The following is a 17,720-nucleotide window of genomic DNA, read 5'->3' as shown; positions in this document are numbered from 1 at the left end:
TACATGGTCGTTTTTTTTGTCTAAAAACGCCTTAATATACATGGTCATTTTCTTTGGCTAAAAACGCCTTCCTATACATGGTCGTTTTTTTCGGGCTAAAAACGCCTTCCTATACATGGTCGTTTTTTCGGGCTAAAAACGCCTTACTATACATGGTCGTTTTTTTTTCGGCTAAAAACGCCTTACTGTACATGGTTATCTTTTTTGGGCTGTAAAAACGCCTTACTATCCAGGGTTGTCTTTTTTTTGGCTTAAAATCTTACTAAACATGGTCGTTTTTTGTGGGTTAAAAACGCCTTAGGGCTCAAAACGCCTAAGTATATGGCCGTTTTTTAATGATTTAGTAAAAATGGTTGTGTTTTGAAAAAATGTCTTGCTATACAAGGTCTTTTTTTTAATGCCTTGCAATCCATGATCTGTTATTTTAACGGCCAACTCAACAAGGTTGTTTTCTTTTTGAACACCTGACTCTAATTGGTCTTTTTTTTTTTTCAACACCTTACTTACCATGTACATGTGGCGGCACGATGGATGACTGGTTGGCACCTCAGCCTCACAGTGCAGAGATGCAGGGTTCGATTCCTGCTCCATCCTTCCTGTGTAGAGTTTGTGTCTGCGTGGGTTTTCTCTGGGTGAAACAACAAACAAACAAACAAACAGAAAACTGCCTTACTATACATGGTATTTTTCATTCAATTAAAAAGCGCCTTTCTATACATTGTCTTTTTTTAACGTCTTACTATACATAGTCTCCATTGAAACGCCTTACTGTGGAAGATTGTTTTCTTAAACGTCTTATTATTCTTGGTCATCTAAAAATAGGCCTGACTATTCATGGTCTTTTTTTAGCGCCTTCGTAAACATGGTTGCTTTCTTTAAATGACCCGTGTATAGTCAATACAATACAATATATCCTAATTTATATTGCGCTTTCACAATACCAGTCAGCCGTTAAAAAAATAATAATAATTTAAAGAAAGGCTTTTTTTTTTTTTAATTTAAAACACCATGTATGCTAAGGCGTTTTTAATTTAATTAAAAACACTCTGTACAGCAAGGCGGGGTTTTTTTTCCATTAAAAACACCATGTATTGTTTCGCAAAGCGTTTTTTTGAACGACCAAATATCGTAAGGCGATTGTGAAAACAACAAACACATAAGTGGGGTCGGAAATATTTCACTCTGATTTGACTGCGCACTGTTGTGTTTTTTTAACCAGAAATCCAAATGAGACTTTATATTTATATTTGCACTTGGTTGCAAACCAGAAATGTCAAGTCTTAACCGGGGATTTTCGTCATTAGTACGCTTCTTGCGTACCGCACTACACCCACAGCACTTGCCTGCTCTGGAGCTTTCGTTGGGTTTCTGCACGCAAAATCTTCGGTTGAGGTCACATTTTAAGGCTTTTCGGGGACAAAGGCAGCGTAGCTTTCAATTTTTCGTATGACCGGGTGGCCATGATGCCGGAAGGGATGAACTTCTTGCCGCATCTGTGCGCTCCACTCGATGAATACACACGTGCGAACGTCTGCGATTCACTTGCAGGCGTGACGTCACGTCGGCCAATCCGAGCAACTTTCTTGTTCAGCGGCGCCTTAAAACTCCACCCGCTTACCTGTCATGATGACTGCTTTGGCTTACCGTGGAAATTGTTGCTCCAATTTCACCCCATCAAAAAAAAAGTGATACACACGCCACAAAGTACAGCAGACTTGTCGTTGCAGACAACTGTCGTTTTAGGCGCTACGTTGTCGCCATATCCAGGGCAGTATGAGAAATGGTGTCGATGACAACTTCCGGGAATACAAAATAAATAAATATATATATATTTTTTTATTATTTTTCCATTTATTTCCTGTGCTATATTCAATTTTCGTTGTACGAATTGAAAATGAACGTGTTATTAGGCTTTCCATTTCTTGTAACAGACAACAAACGTGAAGATCAAGCTGTATTTCAATGTTGGTGTTTCGATATTGAAATAAAAATCCAATTATTGGTTATTTTTCCATTTTTAATATCTGCTTCCATACATACTATCTAATGACCAAAAGAGACGCGGCCGCTATAACATTCTCTTCTTCTCTGATGCAGAATTACAGCCTCGGAGCTGAAGGTGCCAGTGCGCGATATCTGCCATCCTGCGGTTAATGTTGGTATTACATATTTTCATAGCGCAGCAACAGTGAACGTTTTTATTTTCAAAAAGTAACCGAGGACCACCCGAGTGTGGGTTTGTGAAACCCACGTCAAACATGTTCGTGTTTTGTCAGCGCTAAAGGTATGCATGCTACGGCCACTAGAGGGCGCCAAAGAGCCACGTTGTTGTTTGTGTGTCCAGCAGGGGGCCTCATGGATGCAGGTGAGAGATATGAAAAGTTGTTTCAGAATTTTCCTGAAGCCATTTTTTTCTATTTTTCCTGCTGTGCAGCATCTGGCTTTTTTTTTTTTTTTTTTTTGCCATACATCTGCTTCAGATTACCTTTAGTGCATCCACGTGATATTTTGCACCTTTTTTCCACCACACCCATGAAACTTCACAGCACAGTCCACTCCAGCACAACCGGTCCACACCTCAGGATCTTATTTGATATTTTGGGAATACGTATATTTATTATTTAATATTTCATCTTTTTCATCTTTTTTGAGTATCTTGTGTGCGGGATGTCTTCGGTGTGTCGGCAGGCATGCGGCAGTTTGTCCAGCTTGGCGGGCTGGGTGTGCCTCATCGTCGCAACGGCGACCAACGATTGGGTGCGCACCTGCGACTACAGCGTGGCCACCTGCGTGCGGATGGACGAGCTGGGGTCCCGCGGCCTCTGGGCCGAGTGCGTCATCGCGCCCGCGCTATACCACTGCACCGCTCTCAACCAGATCCTCAATCTGCCCGGTAACCGACGACGCCTACCATCGTCGTGACATCATCAGCATCATCACATCATGTTGTCACGATCACGTGAATCTAGTACCGCGTGCGTGCGATTAGGATAAGTGCATTTCGTGTGTGTCTTTTGTGTGACTTGAAGTTCACGTGTGTGTGTGTGCTTTGAAGTTATGCCTGTACACGAGTGTGTTCAAGTTGTGTGTTGTCGCTGCTGTGTGGTTGCGTGTCAGCCCACGTGCAGGCATCCCGTGCCATGATGGTATGCGCGTGCCTGCTGGGTCTTCCTGCCATGTTGTTGGTGCTCACGTCCACTTCCTGCGTGCGTCTGCCTCATGACTCCAACGCCAGCAAGAAAAGGAGGGCCAGGGTGGGCGGAGGCCTCATCCTCCTCATGGGTGAGGGGATGCGTGTGTTTCTTTGCGTCTTTCGGCGGGTGTGTGTAAGTGAACTTGTGAAGATTTACACAAGCGTGTGCGTTTGTAGCCGCGCTGGGCCTGGCGTCCACCGTGTGGTTCCCGGTGGGCGTCCACCAGGACAAGGGTCTGATGTCCTTCGGGTCGTCGATGTACTGCGGCTGGGCGGGCGTGGCGCTCTGCCTCCTAGGCGGTGGCATGGTCCTCTGTTGCTATGGCGACGTAGACCCCCGCGCCTTCGCCAGGGAGAGCAGTTTCTTCTACTCCAGACAGCGAAGAGGAGGAGGAGGAGGAGGAGGAGGCACCGCCGTCATGGTGGACGCGCCCGCCAACCACGCCAAGAGCGCCCGCGTGTGAGAGTGGCAAGATGATTTTTTTTTCTTTTTTGGGGGGGGTGGGGCATGAAAATATCTAATAAGTAGAGCCTCGCGCACAACATGTCAGAAATTGTCTTGTCATGATGAGGTGTTGTGGGTTGAACATATGATGCATTTCGCCTCGCTTTGTACTCTCACATAAAATAAACTTTTGGGACTTTGAAAAGTGATGTTTTATTTTACACAAGGAAAAAAAACACAAGCACAACAACATCAACATTCAAAGGAGGGAAGAAAAAAAAACATCAAAAGTCCTCAAACTCAACGATAAAAATTTTCAAACAAGCTGGAGGCTAAAACGGTGCTAGCCACCTCGCCTCAGATGTTACCAAAGAGAGCTTTTTTGTGTGTGTGTGTGTGTGTGTGTGTGTGTGTGTGTGTGTGTGTGTTTGCATGTGGACACCTTTTTTTCTTCTTGTGGTCAATGGCCATGTCCATCGTCAAAGCCGTAGTCGTTCATCCCCCTCGCCCCCCTGCCGCCTCCTCCTCCACCTCTCTGGTATCCAAAATGGCCGCCGTCGTCGTGATCGGGGTGGTCGTCATCATCCTCGCTGGCCCCCCCGTCGTAGGCGTGGTTCCGGTAGTCCCACTCCTGGCGGTCGGCCCAGCCCCGGTAGGGCCCGTGGTCTGGCTTAGTGGGGTCACCCTCGGGGGCAGTGAAGGCGTCATCCAGGTGGTCGTCGAAGCGCTGGTAGGAGCTGGCGTGGGCTTCCTCCTCGCGAGCGCTCACCTCCAGAGAGCTGTGCCACACGCCGTACAAAGCGTAGATCAGCAAACCTGACGGCAGAACCGCAAAACGGAAATAAAATACACACATACGATACAGTACCATAATAAAGTAGCTTATGGACTCACCGATGGCACACCAGATGGCAAAGCGCACCCAAGTGAGCGGCGACAACTTGAGCATCAGGTAGCTGTTGACCAAAATGGCCGCCGCGGGAACAAAAGGCACGCACGGTGCCATGTAGGCCAAGCTCCGCCCACTCTGCGGCTGCCGCACCACGGTGAGCAAAAGCCCGGCCAAGGCGGCCGCCAGCAGCGCCGCCGCCAGGCCCCAAACGGCAGCGCCCGTCCCGGCGCCCTGCTCCACGCCAAAGATGACCGTGGTCCAAAGCAGGAAGGACAGGAAGAAGAAGGCCAGGGTGCAGCGGGTCACCGTGCGACCAGTCCAGGCTGTGGGCCGTGCGGACGGCGCGGGGACACCGAGCCGCGCTAGCAGGGTCGGGTAATGAGCTCCCAGAAGTCTTTGCAGCGGTGACACGGGACCCGTCTGGAAGTCGCCGGGCTCATCTTCACTCCCGCCTTTGTGGTCGGAGGGCTCGTCAAAGGAGGAGCCTGAATATAAGTTGAAAAGACAATGAAGTCTACGTTTGTTTGTACTGAATACAGTCACTTATGTAACGTGGGTTCATGATTGCGTACATGCTAGCATGGTGTTGATGCTTTATGATCCTATCCAATTTCCCGAGGCAATTACAAACCCACAGGCGTCATTCGAAAGGAACTTACAGTCAATGTCCAGGTGGTCTTTGGCAGGTAGACCCTCGCTTTCCGTGTGGTCGGGCTGGTAGCGCAGCAGAAGCACGCAAACGCTGACCAGCGTGTACGCCAACAGCGTGCCGATGGACATCATCTCGATCAGGTCGCGCAGGCTTACCAGCAGAGCCAGAAATGAAGCCAGAGTCCCAGAAACCACGCAGGCCGCCACCGGCGTGCGGGTGATCGCGGACACGTGAGACAGGGACCTGCGCACGATACGAGTCAGACGAATTTTTGTCTGTGCGCGTTGCGCGGTCGCGCTTACCTGAATAAGAGTCCGTCCGTGGCCATGGCGTAGATGACTCGCGGCATCGGGAACAGCGAGCCCAGCAGAGACACGCTAAGGCCGGTGATGGAGCCCGCCGCCACGGTGTACTTCCCAAACAGGAAGCCGTGCGCCGCGAACATTTCCATGAGAGGCGCCGAGCCGTCGATGAGGTCGTACGGAACCATCAGGGTCAGGATCACGCTCACCTGTCACACGAAGGGGGAACTGTAGTAAAGTGGATTTTTCAGATCTCTGTCACATTTCAAAGACTGTATTTTTTTTTTTTTTTACTTTTCCTCAAGTACAAGAGTTGAATCTGTGTTATATTTACCCGAGTATCTGTAATTGTACTGAAGTACAGAATGTAAGTACTTTCAAATACTGACTGACACATATGCGCTGAGGCACGCAACCAGTGAGGCGGTGATGGCATAGGGGATGGAGGTGTTGGGGTTCTGCGCCTCCTCCCCGGTTGTGGCGATGATGTCAAAGCCGATGAAGGCGTAGAAACAGGTCGCCGCCCCCTGCATCACCTGAACGCCAGCCGACGAGCGGACGGACAGAATCAATCATTATTACTTATATACAGGCACGTATACGCGTATCCGTATATATATGTATAAGTATATACGGATACATGTATATGTACTATATATACATATACAGTGATCGCTTGCTATTTCGCGGTTCGTTTATCGCGGCCACGGTGCATCACGGATTTTTGGAGTATTCATAATTTTTTTTTTTTTAAAAAGCAAAAATGCCGCAAAAAGTCCGCAAAAGGTCTGCGAGAGGCAGTGAAAGTCAGCAAAACAACAGTGAGTCACATAGAGCAACATATGCAGTACTACATGTGTATGTTTACCGTATTTTGTTATATAAACACGAACCTAACTTATACATCTTATGCATGTATATATATATATTCGTATATAGCATGTAATGTTAATTACTACAAACATGCATGTGTACCATTAAATTTGGCCTTATAAATATTATTTACACTCATACACATGTACATATACCTTTACGGGGGGGTTCGCTACTTCGCTGATTTTCATTTATTGCAGGTGGTTTCGGTCCCCATTACCCACAATAAACGAGGGATTACTGTATATACACATATATGTACATATGTGTACATATATACACATATATGCACTGATACGCATATACGTAATGACAAATCGTTTTGAACACTCGCCGACAACTCACCCCCGACCAGCCGTAGGGCAGAAACATGCCGCCCTCCCAGTTCTTGGCTGACAGGAAGAAAAGTCCGGCCGTGATGATGAAGACCCAGACCACCATGTTGACCAGGTTCAAGACGTTGTTGAGCCCCACCGAGTTGCGTACGCCGACGGCCACAATCAGCGTCACCAGCAGGACGATGATCATGGCCAGCAAGTCGGGGAACGTGTCCTCACCTTTGCCTGCGGCAAAAACGTGGACGGTCACACGGGAAATTCATAGCACACACACACACACACAGGAGGTTCACTAATGCGTGCACTGACCGAGTCCTCGGAGCGTGCCCAGGTGTGCGATCATGTAGTGGCTGATGCTGTGATTGGCCAGCGAGTCAAACATGCTGCTCAGAGCCGACGCCCCCGCAGCCGTGCCGATCAGGTACTCCAGGATCAGGTTCCAGCCAATCAGGAAGGCCACGAACTCGCCGACGGTCACGTAGCTGTACGTGTACGCCGAACCCGTCGTCTTGGGCACGCGGACGCCAAACTCTGCGTAGCACACGCCTACGGGGACATCGGCCAATCGACGGCCGGGTATAGTCATATACGTCTCACTGCTGAGTCGTACGGCAACTTTGCCGCCATGTTGGAAGTGACAATGGGAAGCATTTATTAGTCGTAAGTGTTTATACATTTAAAGCCAAGTTTACCGTACTGTACTGTCTACGATCCGTCTCACCTGACAAAATGGACGCCGCGGCAGCAATGACGAAAGAGAGAATGACCCCCGGCCCGGCTACAGCTTTGGCAACCAGCCCGGCGACCACGTACATGCCGGTGCCCACGCAGCTGCCCACACCCAGCGAGACCAGGTCCAGGGTGCTCAGGACCTTCGACAGGCCCACAGTGGAACCCGGCGCCATTTCTGTCAGGTCTTCGTCTACATGCCCGCCCCTGTTCGCCATGGCCCCCACCGGCTTGGTGCGCAAAAGCCGCAAGCACGTGTGGTACCAGGCGTCCGACCAGGAAACGCGATGCAGCCATGATGGCATGGCGGCGACGAGGTGTGCGCGGCGGGGGGGGTGTCACTTCCTCAACAATGCCATCTTCCAGGGAAAAACACAGGCGGCAAAATAAAAAACAGATTTTCCTGCCATTAATGTGATCTGTAACCTGTATTACTCCATTGAAAAACATTAAATATTTTCATCAGGTGATGGATGGATGGGAATATTGTGGTTGCAAAAGTATGCACACCCGATTATAACGGAGTATGTGGTTATTTTCAGAATGAACCAACCGACAGCCATTGAGCAGAATTAACTGCTGTTAAAAAAATGGGAGTTAGCAGTGCACACACCTGCCACACTTTAAACGACCTCATTGGAACACCCAAATAAAGTTCTGATGTTCTAGTAGACTTTTCCTGACATGTTTGTCCGTCTAAGAGAAACCTGAAAGTCGTGTGTTAACAATGACTGCGATTTGATTAGCAATTCCAGCTGAAGAAAAACAGACCCATAGGATGATGTTTGGCAGTCACGTTAGTGGTGGAAAAAGTTTGGAAACAATTTCTCTCGCGCTAATTTTGTCATATCAGAAAAAAAAAAAAACAGCATCTGAAAAGCGGTGTGTAGACTTTTTATATCCACTGGACCAATCTTTCCGTCTTTGAGTCTATCGATCTCATCCATCGATCTCGAAAGCAGCACAAACAAGACCTTGCAGAAAATGTGATCACAATTAAATTCTCTGCGAATAGCTGAAGTAATACACACAGGGTGAGCATTGTGTTTTTTTACCTGATAACGCGCAGTGGAAGGATGGCAGGATGAATGAATGACTGGATGAGCGGAAGGAGGTCATGAAAGCGTCATCTGTTCTCCTCAGCCAGCCGAGCGAGGCCCCTCTCTGAAACATTGATGAAGAGAGCACCGATCAACTTTCCACGTCACAAAAGGGGACGATTAAAAAATAAAAAAAAGTCACAACAAGCTCGAACGCGACAGAACTTTTTGCAAGACTAGATTTTTTTTTTTTTGTAGGACCTATTTAATTAAAATCTCGCACCTGGTGAGACGGGTCATGTCTTTGTTGTCATTCATTCAAAAAAGGCTAATTTTGATTTTTATCGATTGATTTGAGTTTTGGTAGTAGTTGTAAGAAGTAGTGGTGGTAGTAGTGTTAAATAGTCTTGGTGGTGGTGATAGTTGTACTCGTGGTGGGGATATTAGTAATGGTAGTAGTGGTACTAGTAGAGGTAGTGGTTGTAGTGGTAAGTAGTAGGTTGTGGTGTTTGTCATGGTAGCCCCGCGAGTAGTGGTTTTAGCATAAGTGGGAAGGAGTAATTGTGGTGGTAAATAGTAACAGAGATGCTTCACTGTTGGTAATCAGACACAAAGAGTCCGATGACGAGCAGGGGCATGACACCTACAATGTGACGGTAGAAATTAGCTTACCAGTACTTGTTTGAATAAATAACTCAGAGGTAACTTTGAATCTTCAAAGTTTTTCGAATCCAAACTTTTTCTCCCGTTTCTGACAACCTCTGCTTTGGGTAAAAACTACGCAGCCAACATTTCCCGCCACTGAAAAAAAAAAAAAAAAAAAAAACTACCAGGCTTTACAGAAGCATGCCCGTTTTCTGATCCAAATGTTCAGGAGATGAAAGTTCCGAAGATTTCCATAAATCTCTCAAGGCGAAGCATTCCTGAAGCTGATGGACAACAGATGAGCAAGTCACGTGACATTCACCCAATTCCCCCCAAAAAACCCGTCAAGAGCTCCTCTTGGATTTATTTCACATCGTAAACCATTTTTTTTCAACCTGCAGGAATAAGACTGATGATTCCTTTGTAGTGTCTTTCCTTAGCCCCCCATACTACGGTCGGTACATTAACCCACGACGACATTAATATGCAAACCACACACAGACTCAAACCCACAACCTCAGAACTGTGAAATCAATGTGCTAACCACTAGTCCAGTGCTGACCTATTGTACATAAAATAAAAAAAAACAGCTAAATGTCATCCATGGTAACGAGAACATGAAATTCGATGCTCACACTTGACTTAAACATGATTTTGCAAAACAAGTTAGCCATCCAGATTTTTGGCGCCATCTAGTGGTAAATAAGTGCACTGTCGGACAGAGAGGAACCCCCGCCCCACAAGGGTTGACGATGGAAAATGTAGTCATACTTTCGAGAAATAATAACGATGAATTAAGTTGCCAATTATTGTATCTTAAGTACACAACATCCATACTATTGGGTGTAAATATATTTTGAATAAAAGTTGTTAGCTTACCGTCAATATCACTATTTTTAAAAGGTTTGAAAATGACATGGCTTTAGGCTAACGACATGTAAAACGTACTCAGCGAATAAACAGTGGAGAGTTGTTATATACGTGAGTAGTAAATTACATGAAAGAAGAAAATTAGAATCAAATCATGTAGAAAATGGATTTTTAAAAAGCAAATTTATTGTCATGGACAAATGTAACAAGAAGAGTCTAGTCTTCTGCTTCAGATTCGTCGTCATCCTGGCTAATCTGGAAGTAGCGCAACTCATATGTTTCCTTGTCGGAGGCCACCACTCTCAGCCAATCACGCAGGTTGTTCTTCTTCAGGTACTTCTTCGTTAGGTACTTTAAATACCTGGAGGGGACGGGCAGGCGCAGTTTTCAATACCGAACCACATGAGATGCAGGAAATTAGGGGGAAAAAAAGGCAGGACAGTACTTTCGAATTGTCCCACCTTTTGGAGAACTGTTTCTCAGACATGACATTGATTTTGTTCTTCATGCGGCCGACCGACACGATGGTTCCGAGATTGCCGGTCTTGCCATCGACCTTGATCTTCTCTTTCAGGAAGGCTTCCTATTGAGCAGAGCACAGTGACACGCTAGGGAAGGGAACCCTAGCACAAAGGGAGCTAGGGAAGGGAACCCTAGTCCACAAGCCACGTTAGCAGCCCGCTAACCAAAGCACATGTTTCCGGCAATAAAATGTCTTGTTTTTTTTCCTCTTTTTAAAGCAAAAAAATCCAGACCGCTTACAAAATTGGCAGAGTCCATGATCCCATCCTCGACAGGGTGCGTCAGGTCCAGGCTGAAAGACTAGACAGGCGCCTTTTTGCTCTTCTTGCTCTTCTTGCTGACAAATTGCTTTTTCTGACGGATCTGTGACGTCACACCACAGACGTCAGATCAATACACACGTAATCACTCCCCATCTACTGTGTAGTATCTTTGCCATTCTCTAGTGTTGTTTGTTATATGCTGCAATGGATCTTCAGAATTAATTACAAGTCAATCATTTTGAGTTTAAAACAATCACAAGTAATGTTATAAAAAATATCTTGAATACAAGTTCGGCCGTCAGTTGTTTGGATTCGATTTGAAAATATACTCCCACTCAACATTTGAAGACACGTGCCAGCTAGCGCTGGTAAGCTAGGTTCTTTCGATGGTTAACATGAGAGTTTAAATGTGCACAGATATAAACCAGTAGCTTTCTATGTCGTTGAAATCATACATAAATCTTGGCTTGACGTGTAAAACCAAGTGCAGACATCGAAATTAATTTAAATGGAGTCGAGGAGCCGGGACTTACGGGTGCCATGTTGGACAGAAGGAACCGGAAAGGAGGACCCGGAAGTGGCGTAACGCAAGGCTGTCCACCCCTGACCAAATATAGTCAACGCAACAGAAATAAACTTTTTTTAAAAATTAAAAACATATTTATCAACTTTTTAATCGTACCAATTGACACGGATGTGGTTTTTATTTATTTTTTTGTTCAAAGGTTTGAGCGGTACAAACATGACGTACGCTCCGAATGTCCACGACAAAAACTCACTTCGTGAGCGAACCCATTAATCATTAATTGCTCGGAAGCCTCGCCCCAGGCCACACTAGAATCGATGTAGCATGTATGACTCAAAAACTCTACCACGAGGAGACATCAACACACGTTCTGACTCACTTTTGCGAAATGAAATGATTCATGGAAACACACTCGCACCATCTCTTGGTCTGGACAAGATGGGAGTTATTTTCAGGCAATGTTTACTTGGAAACTTATGTTACCACCTCTCCATGGCGAAGAATTAGTATTAGAGTGAATAAGTTTGGTTTCCTTTTTACATAATTTCCAAGTTGTTTTGAAACAATTTAACTTGAATTACTAAGAGTGGGTAGGACGTTTTTCCCTTCACTACTAATTGACCCATAACACTAGTATGATGGATATAAAATAGCCAGACAGGTGATAGAAAGTCATTTTAGCATTTATTCAATATCCTTGATACAGGTACTCTACTAGTGTGTTGAAATATGGTTCATTTGGACCAAAACGTATGGCTTACAGCAGGAGTGAATTTCATCTACTCCAAGCACACTTACCAGCCATTTCAGACAAAAGATACACAAAAGGAGACATGTTTGGAGTTTATCCATTTGTTTCAATGTTTTATTTCAGCCATCTCCGGTCAGGTGACAAAGGCCTCGAGTGAACAAAAAGTTTGCGGCCGCCACCCTCCCCAACCCGAATTTGAGTTCCTCAAACAGAAAGCTCACTGCAAAGCGCCTCCCACATGTCTGAAGCTCACACTGCATTCAAATTGCGCCTCTTGGATAAGACAAATAAAAAAAAGCATTCGTTTAGTATTGGGAGGATGGCTGGGGGGGGGCGCTGCACGCGGTCCTCACAGCATTCTGAGGGAAGAAAATCACTCGCGTGTCTAAGTGGTATGGTGGGACTTGGTGGGGGACTTCCTGGTTTTGGAATTGGTGGTGCTGGGGTGGAGCTTAAGCAGCCAGAAGTGCTCGCCGCCGCCAACATCCTGTCAATGGAGAAGCTTGACGCGAGAGGGGCGCCCCCAAGCAGATCTAATATCTAGGGAGGCCCCTAGCCTCGCTCTAAAAGATTTCTATCTAAAGAAAAAAAAAAAGGATGCAAAAGCTGAATCCCATTGTTGTTATTTCAACATTCAGGAATGTGAGCAACACTGTGAAGGCGAAAATAAGCAGATGCAAGGAGCAGCTGATAATGATTTTTGTCTTTTGACGTCATTTTCTACAAAGTCAACGCGTTACCCCCCAAAAATGCGAGTGATCAGGCAGCGAGCTGCACCCAAATATTCCCGACAGCGATGGGAGAAAGCAAGATGCGAGGAAATCAAGAAATGACAAAAGAATGATTGAGGTTGTCAGTGAAGGCCGACGCTTTGGTGACAGAACCAATGAGAATGCAAGAGACTGGTTGTGGGTGGTGCTTGTTGCCGGGGCTGCAAGGTCCATCTCCTTATTTGTTGGCCAGGACCTTGGTAGCCACAGCGCACTCCTCCCCCATGGCGGACATCACGGTGACCTGCGAAGCCAGCGAGACGAGTGAGTGGTCATGTGATGGGCGCGTGGGGTGCTATGCCGGGTCACTGACGTGTAACTCACCAGAAATTCGTCGCCCGCCTCAAACTTTGTCTCGATTTCCTTGCCGACTTCGTTGTCGGGAACGCGCAGGTCCTCCCGGATGTCGCCGTTGTCGGCCATCAAGCACATGAAGTTGTCGGTGATGTTGAGCAACTGAGAAGTGAACGCGTGGTTTCGGGGGTTATTGCCATAAATGACAACTGACAACTTGAGAGTATTACAAGAAATACCAAAGTCAGGGCAGTCAAATTAGTTTTCAGGACACATTATAGCATGTTGAAGCAAAGTAACTGATTTGAGGAGTTTCATTCAGACAAATATAGGGGTTTGCCGCCATCTTGGTGTTGAGGGACTTTGTTGACGTGAGTTGAAGAGTTTCATGGAGACAAATGTAGTGATGTGCTACCATTTTGGGGCAAAGGCACTACTGAAGTCAACTGAGAAGTTTCTATTAGACAAAAGTATGCTTTGCTGCCATTTGGCTGCCAAAGAACTACATCCAAGTAAACTGAGGAATCTCACAGAGACAAAAATGTTGCCAGTATCTTTGTGTTCGGGACTTTGTTGAAGCGAGTTGGTGTTTCGATTTAGACGAGATCGCTTTGACACCACCTTGGTGTTCAGGTGCTGTCAATGACGAGGTTTCATTACAACAACAAAAAAGTCAAAGAACTATGCCAAAGTGAGGCGAGGAGTTTCATGTAAACCAAAGCGGTGATTCATCAGCACCTTTGTGTAAGGGAAAATACTGTACATTGAGGCGAGGAGTTGTATTTCGAGAAAAAAATTGCGATGAAAAGACTAAACCCGGTATCGTGATAACACCATGAGTTTCACACCGCGTTCGAAAGAGTGTGGCTCAGCGTTCCACACTTGGGTGAGTGAACGGTGTGACTTGGGCGGACATACCTGATAGTCTAGCCTCTTGATGGAGGGGACATCCATGTTGTGGGTGGAGGGGCACATATCTTCATACTTCTTCTGGGTGAAGATGTCGATGCCAGTCAAGTTAACCTGCGTAACAACAGAATTGATATTCAATAAATGAGATCTGCATTTTTATTTTTTTTTGTCAATGCAAAAAATCGAAACTAAAGGAGGCGTTGCCGTCACGGTTCAACATCATCAGGCAGGAAGAAATGGGCAACTATTCTGGGGCATCACCTTAGCGTGGCCGTGCTTGCCAGTCTTTGAGGTGGACATCTCCACGATCTTGCAGGGACGGCCTTTGAGCACCACAAAGCCATTCTTACGCAGGGCAGAGCACTGCATAGGATACGTGGCCGAGGCGCCGGACTCCACGGTCCCGAAGTCAAGCTCGGGATCTGACATGATGCAATGCTTCTGGGCTACTGGAATGCAAAATTGGCACATTAGCCGTGTCACAAAAACTATACAGCATATGTGTATATATATATTTAAAACTATTAAATAGAGAAGATGCTTTCACCCCCACCAGACAAATCATATTGTCATGGCAATGTTTACTAGGATCTGGCTGACATTAGTGCTTTTTGAAATTGGCAAAATGTAATTTATTTTTTTTAGACATTAATGCATCATAACACAATGACACCCCACCCTGGCAAAAAAATATTGATGTAAAGTTAAATAAATACAAAACAAGGGCGACATATGGTAAAAACAGTTATATATTGTTTAAATCATGTCTTAATTGTTGTAAGCGAATGTGTGTGTGCTTTTAATGATAACTTTAATTTAGCTTCTAAAGATATTTACAAACAAAATATGACTATCATTAGAACGAAAAAATTACTGCTTACAAGCATTTAAGAAATCAGAGCCATTGATTATGACCAAATTCTTAATAACAAATTACCTGTGGTTATAGTCACTGTTTAAATGTTTGCTTTCCACAACTTTTAACGTGTCACACAAGCTCAACCATTTGCCAGAGTTTGTGGAAAAGAGCAACAAGTGACTAAAACGACAACAACATGACGCCGGCATTCACTGATAGCTTTGAGTAAAGCGCCGAACACAAGAACTAAAGTACCAAACAAAAATGACTTTTGGTGACAGTGAAACGTGGACGCACTGACGACGCGCTCGCGTCAACACGAGGCTGCTTGCTCATTCAGCTTAATTTTAAACTATTGACTTGAATGATCGGGGCGGATAAAGTACAATATTAGATTCACCGCTCACCACAAAAATAGACACACGTGACAAAGTTAGAAGTTTGAGCTGGATGCCAACATATTAAGTTTGAAAATGCTAACTTGTGCTAGCTGGCCTGGGTTTTTCCGAATGATCCTCGGATCCGTCCCACTGTCTACACGTTTCCCAATTCACATTTTATCCTGACATGCCTCCAAAATGTCTTCAGTCGGTTCGGGCGGAGTTGTCGAGTGTCAACAAAGGAACGTGAAAACGATTTGCGAGTCGAGATTTAATCTCGAAAAGGGGCAAACCACACACGCGGGGCGCTCGAGTACCGTTATCTGAGTTAGCGACGCCATGCTAAGAGCGGCTAGCCGCCTTAGCAGCCCATTCAATTAAGCCGTCATTAAAAACCACAACGGCGCCCCCTCCAAAGTGCTGCGCACGGAACCCGCTCCAAATCCGAGCCGAGCGGGCCGCTTTCCTCGCTCGCATCGGCGGTCGCCGATGGAAAGCGGCCCCAAAGCGTGACCGGTAGCAGACAGAATGACAAGCGACTTGCAGCGGCCGCGCTGCGGCGAGCCAACGAAGGCCTCGTTGCCGCTATGCTTTCATTAGAGCCTGGCCGCTTGTGCGACGACAGCCGGGCAAGCTCGCTCGAAATGCCGAGGAAAGCGACAGCTGAAGCCGCCCGGCCGGAGCCAAGCTCCGTTTGCTCGTTCCCCGTTCGCCATCACCTGCGCCGAGGACCGTTATTTCCCTTCTTTTTCCCCCTCGAGGCACAAACACGCGCCATGCCACACTTACCTTCCAAGGAAAAGAGGAGCGAAAGTGCGCATGCGCGTCCAACTTACTGCAGCACCCGTAAGAGGGAGGGGGGCTAAGTGGCGGCTGGGGGGGGGGGGGCGTTTATGTGCCTACTCCGGCTTGCCAGGTTGGAGCCCTCACATGGCAACCCGGCGCAAACACATTGAATACAACGTTCCCTCACTTTTCGCGGGTGATTCGTTCCGCGATCCCCTGCTATATGTGAATTTACATAAAGGAGAGGTTGATCAATTTTTTTGGGAGGGGAGGAGATTGCCGGGTGGGGCGGGGTTACATCTCTATTCAGCCATTAACTTTTTAAATGCAAATTGAAGAACAAATGGCTGCCGTTGTAAATCTTTGTGCTTCTGGCGGAAGTTATTCTTCGTTTGTCTTCCATTTAGAAGACAATCAAGAAGAACGATAGGATAACAAATTTTCGGTTTGCACAAGGATTTACTTTATCAACCCCACCAGGATTGTACCATTAGCTACAATGGATGCAGGATTCTGGTTTAGGCAAGTCATTTTAAACTAAAAAATAAACTTTTAATGTGATTAAGCGTATCTTGTTTTCCTCCATTCACATGAATTTTTGAATGCAGATTATAGTCATTAGCTTCTCCTGAAAATTGCTGCCAATCACCAAAATTTATGTGCACATCTCGACTCATGCTCACTTCAAACTTTGACAACATTGGGTTGCAAATTGGATTTAGGCAGGCGGTTAAAATTTTATTTACTTAAATTTGAGTATTCACAATTCAAAATGGCGACCAGCTTCTGCGCTTGACACGTTCATGTCAAAATACTCTGAAGAATGTGAATCTTACGTATTTTGCCAGTTGTGAGAACAAAAAAACAAGAGATGTTGTGCTTGTACAAGAAGAGGACGTTTATTTGTAGAATTCTAACATCACAGATGCGTGTCCTTAGATTGAGGTTGTTGTTCGAGTCCGGTGATCCAGATGAGGTGAAAACACGCTAACGTGCGTGTCACTCATCTGCGCTCACACACGCACGCACACACGCACACAGTGACAGCTGTTGACAGTCTTGATACAAAAATTGAAATACAAATATCACGATAAAAACGGTGTTGACCTTTTTTTTGTTTGTTTGTTTAGAAAGTGTTATAGCTATGTTTTCTAATCTGTAGAAAGACACCTAAGCCTTGACCAACATTATTTTTTTGTCTTTCTCTGGAACTCAAGAGTAATATATACAGTGTAAATATATATATAGAGAGAGCACAGAGTGTCCCCGAAGGTGAACATCTGATATGTGATGGAAAAGGCTTCGGGGGAGGGGTGAGGGTGGGGGGGGGGCATGTTGGCTTGCTTCCACCTATCACGTACATCGATTAGGAAAAAAGATTAGGAAGTCAAACATGAGGCTCTTGTAGGCCAAACAGGCGCACGAAAACAAATGCTGGAAATAAAAAACACATCCAGTTTGTGCTCGGGAGGAGGGAGTGTCCCGCCTATTTGTAGAGTGGGAACAACCCCCCCCCCCAAAAAAAAATTGAGAAATAAATCACAAATTCAGTGGAACACCAATGAATAAACCATGTGATGTGCATGACTTATTTCATTGTTGCAATGTTCACAGGTACATTTTTATGGAAAGCCGCTTGAGCATTTACATCATATCCGTGACACCCAAGGTCACTCGT

The 17,720-nt window shown here is 45.8% G+C and overlaps 4 protein-coding genes across 4 annotated transcripts; 1 reads left to right on the top strand and 3 right to left on the bottom strand.

The window, feature by feature from the left end:
• Window positions 1-2,528: 2,528 nt before the first annotated feature.
• On the top strand, window positions 2,529-3,826 carry cldn11a (claudin 11a). The gene is made up of 3 exons (XM_019893091.1): window positions 2,529-2,893; window positions 3,118-3,282; window positions 3,371-3,826. The coding sequence occupies exons 1-3, from the start codon at window positions 2,668-2,670 to the stop codon at window positions 3,655-3,657; spliced, it is 678 nt and encodes a 225-aa protein (XP_019748650.1). The 5' UTR covers window positions 2,529-2,667; the 3' UTR covers window positions 3,658-3,826.
• Window positions 3,827-4,031: 205 nt separating this feature from the next.
• LOC109529669 (probable cationic amino acid transporter) lies at window positions 4,032-8,839 on the bottom strand. The gene is made up of 9 exons (XM_019893051.1): window positions 8,480-8,839; window positions 7,417-7,784; window positions 7,005-7,241; window positions 6,703-6,920; window positions 5,874-6,020; window positions 5,485-5,693; window positions 5,190-5,425; window positions 4,533-5,015; window positions 4,032-4,454 (listed from the first exon to the last, which is right to left on the bottom strand). Exons 2-9 carry the CDS (start codon window positions 7,727-7,729, stop codon window positions 4,099-4,101), a joined length of 2,199 nt encoding a protein of 732 aa, XP_019748610.1. The 5' UTR covers window positions 7,730-7,784; window positions 8,480-8,839; the 3' UTR covers window positions 4,032-4,098.
• Window positions 8,840-10,147: 1,308 nt separating this feature from the next.
• rpl22l1 (ribosomal protein L22-like 1) lies at window positions 10,148-11,306 on the bottom strand. The gene is given in 4 exon segments (XM_019893192.1): window positions 10,148-10,340; window positions 10,441-10,562; window positions 10,742-10,864; window positions 11,298-11,306. Coding segments are annotated over 4 exon segments (399 nt in total). The 3' UTR covers window positions 10,148-10,195.
• A 651-nt stretch (window positions 11,307-11,957) lies between these two features.
• On the bottom strand, window positions 11,958-16,133 carry LOC109529747 (eukaryotic translation initiation factor 5A-1-like). Its single transcript, XM_019893181.1, has 5 exons — window positions 16,046-16,133; window positions 14,279-14,466; window positions 14,024-14,128; window positions 13,136-13,267; window positions 11,958-13,055 (listed from the first exon to the last, which is right to left on the bottom strand). Exons 2-5 carry the CDS (start codon window positions 14,444-14,446, stop codon window positions 12,990-12,992), a joined length of 471 nt encoding a protein of 156 aa, XP_019748740.1. The 5' UTR covers window positions 14,447-14,466; window positions 16,046-16,133; the 3' UTR covers window positions 11,958-12,989.
• Between the last annotated feature and the right edge of the window lie 1,587 nt (window positions 16,134-17,720).

The sequence above is a fragment of the Hippocampus comes genome, unplaced genomic scaffold, assembly GCF_001891065.2.
Source record: "Hippocampus comes isolate QL1 unplaced genomic scaffold, H_comes_QL1_v1.1 scaffold353, whole genome shotgun sequence".
Lineage (NCBI taxonomy): Eukaryota > Metazoa > Chordata > Actinopteri > Syngnathiformes > Syngnathidae > Hippocampus > Hippocampus comes.
This window is presented reverse-complemented; position numbering and strand designations above follow the sequence as displayed.

Coding starts and splice junctions, on each gene's coding strand:
- cldn11a (XM_019893091.1), top strand. CDS start 2,668: ATGTCTTCGGTGTGTCGGCAGGCATGCGGCAGTTTGTCCAGCTTGGCG. Junction 2,894..3,117: donor CCAGATCCTCAATCTGCCCG/GTAACCGACGAC, acceptor GTTGCGTGTCAG/CCCACGTGCAGGCATCCCGT. Junction 3,283..3,370: donor AGGCCTCATCCTCCTCATGG/GTGAGGGGATGC, acceptor GTGCGTTTGTAG/CCGCGCTGGGCCTGGCGTCC.
- LOC109529669 (XM_019893051.1), bottom strand. CDS start 7,729: ATGCCATCATGGCTGCATCGCGTTTCCTGGTCGGACGCCTGGTACCAC. Junction 5,694..5,873: donor GCCTCAGCGCATATGTGTCA/GTCAGTATTTGA, acceptor TTCGTGTGACAG/GTGAGCGTGATCCTGACCCT. Junction 5,016..5,189: donor AGACCACCTGGACATTGACT/GTAAGTTCCTTT, acceptor ACTTATATTCAG/GCTCCTCCTTTGACGAGCCC.
- LOC109529747 (XM_019893181.1), bottom strand. CDS start 14,446: ATGTCAGATCCCGAGCTTGACTTCGGGACCGTGGAGTCCGGCGCCTCG. Junction 13,268..14,023: donor TCAAGAGGCTAGACTATCAG/GTATGTCCGCCC, acceptor TTCACTTCTCAG/TTGCTCAACATCACCGACAA. Junction 13,056..13,135: donor AGGCGGGCGACGAATTTCTG/GTGAGTTACACG, acceptor CTGGCTTCGCAG/GTCACCGTGATGTCCGCCAT.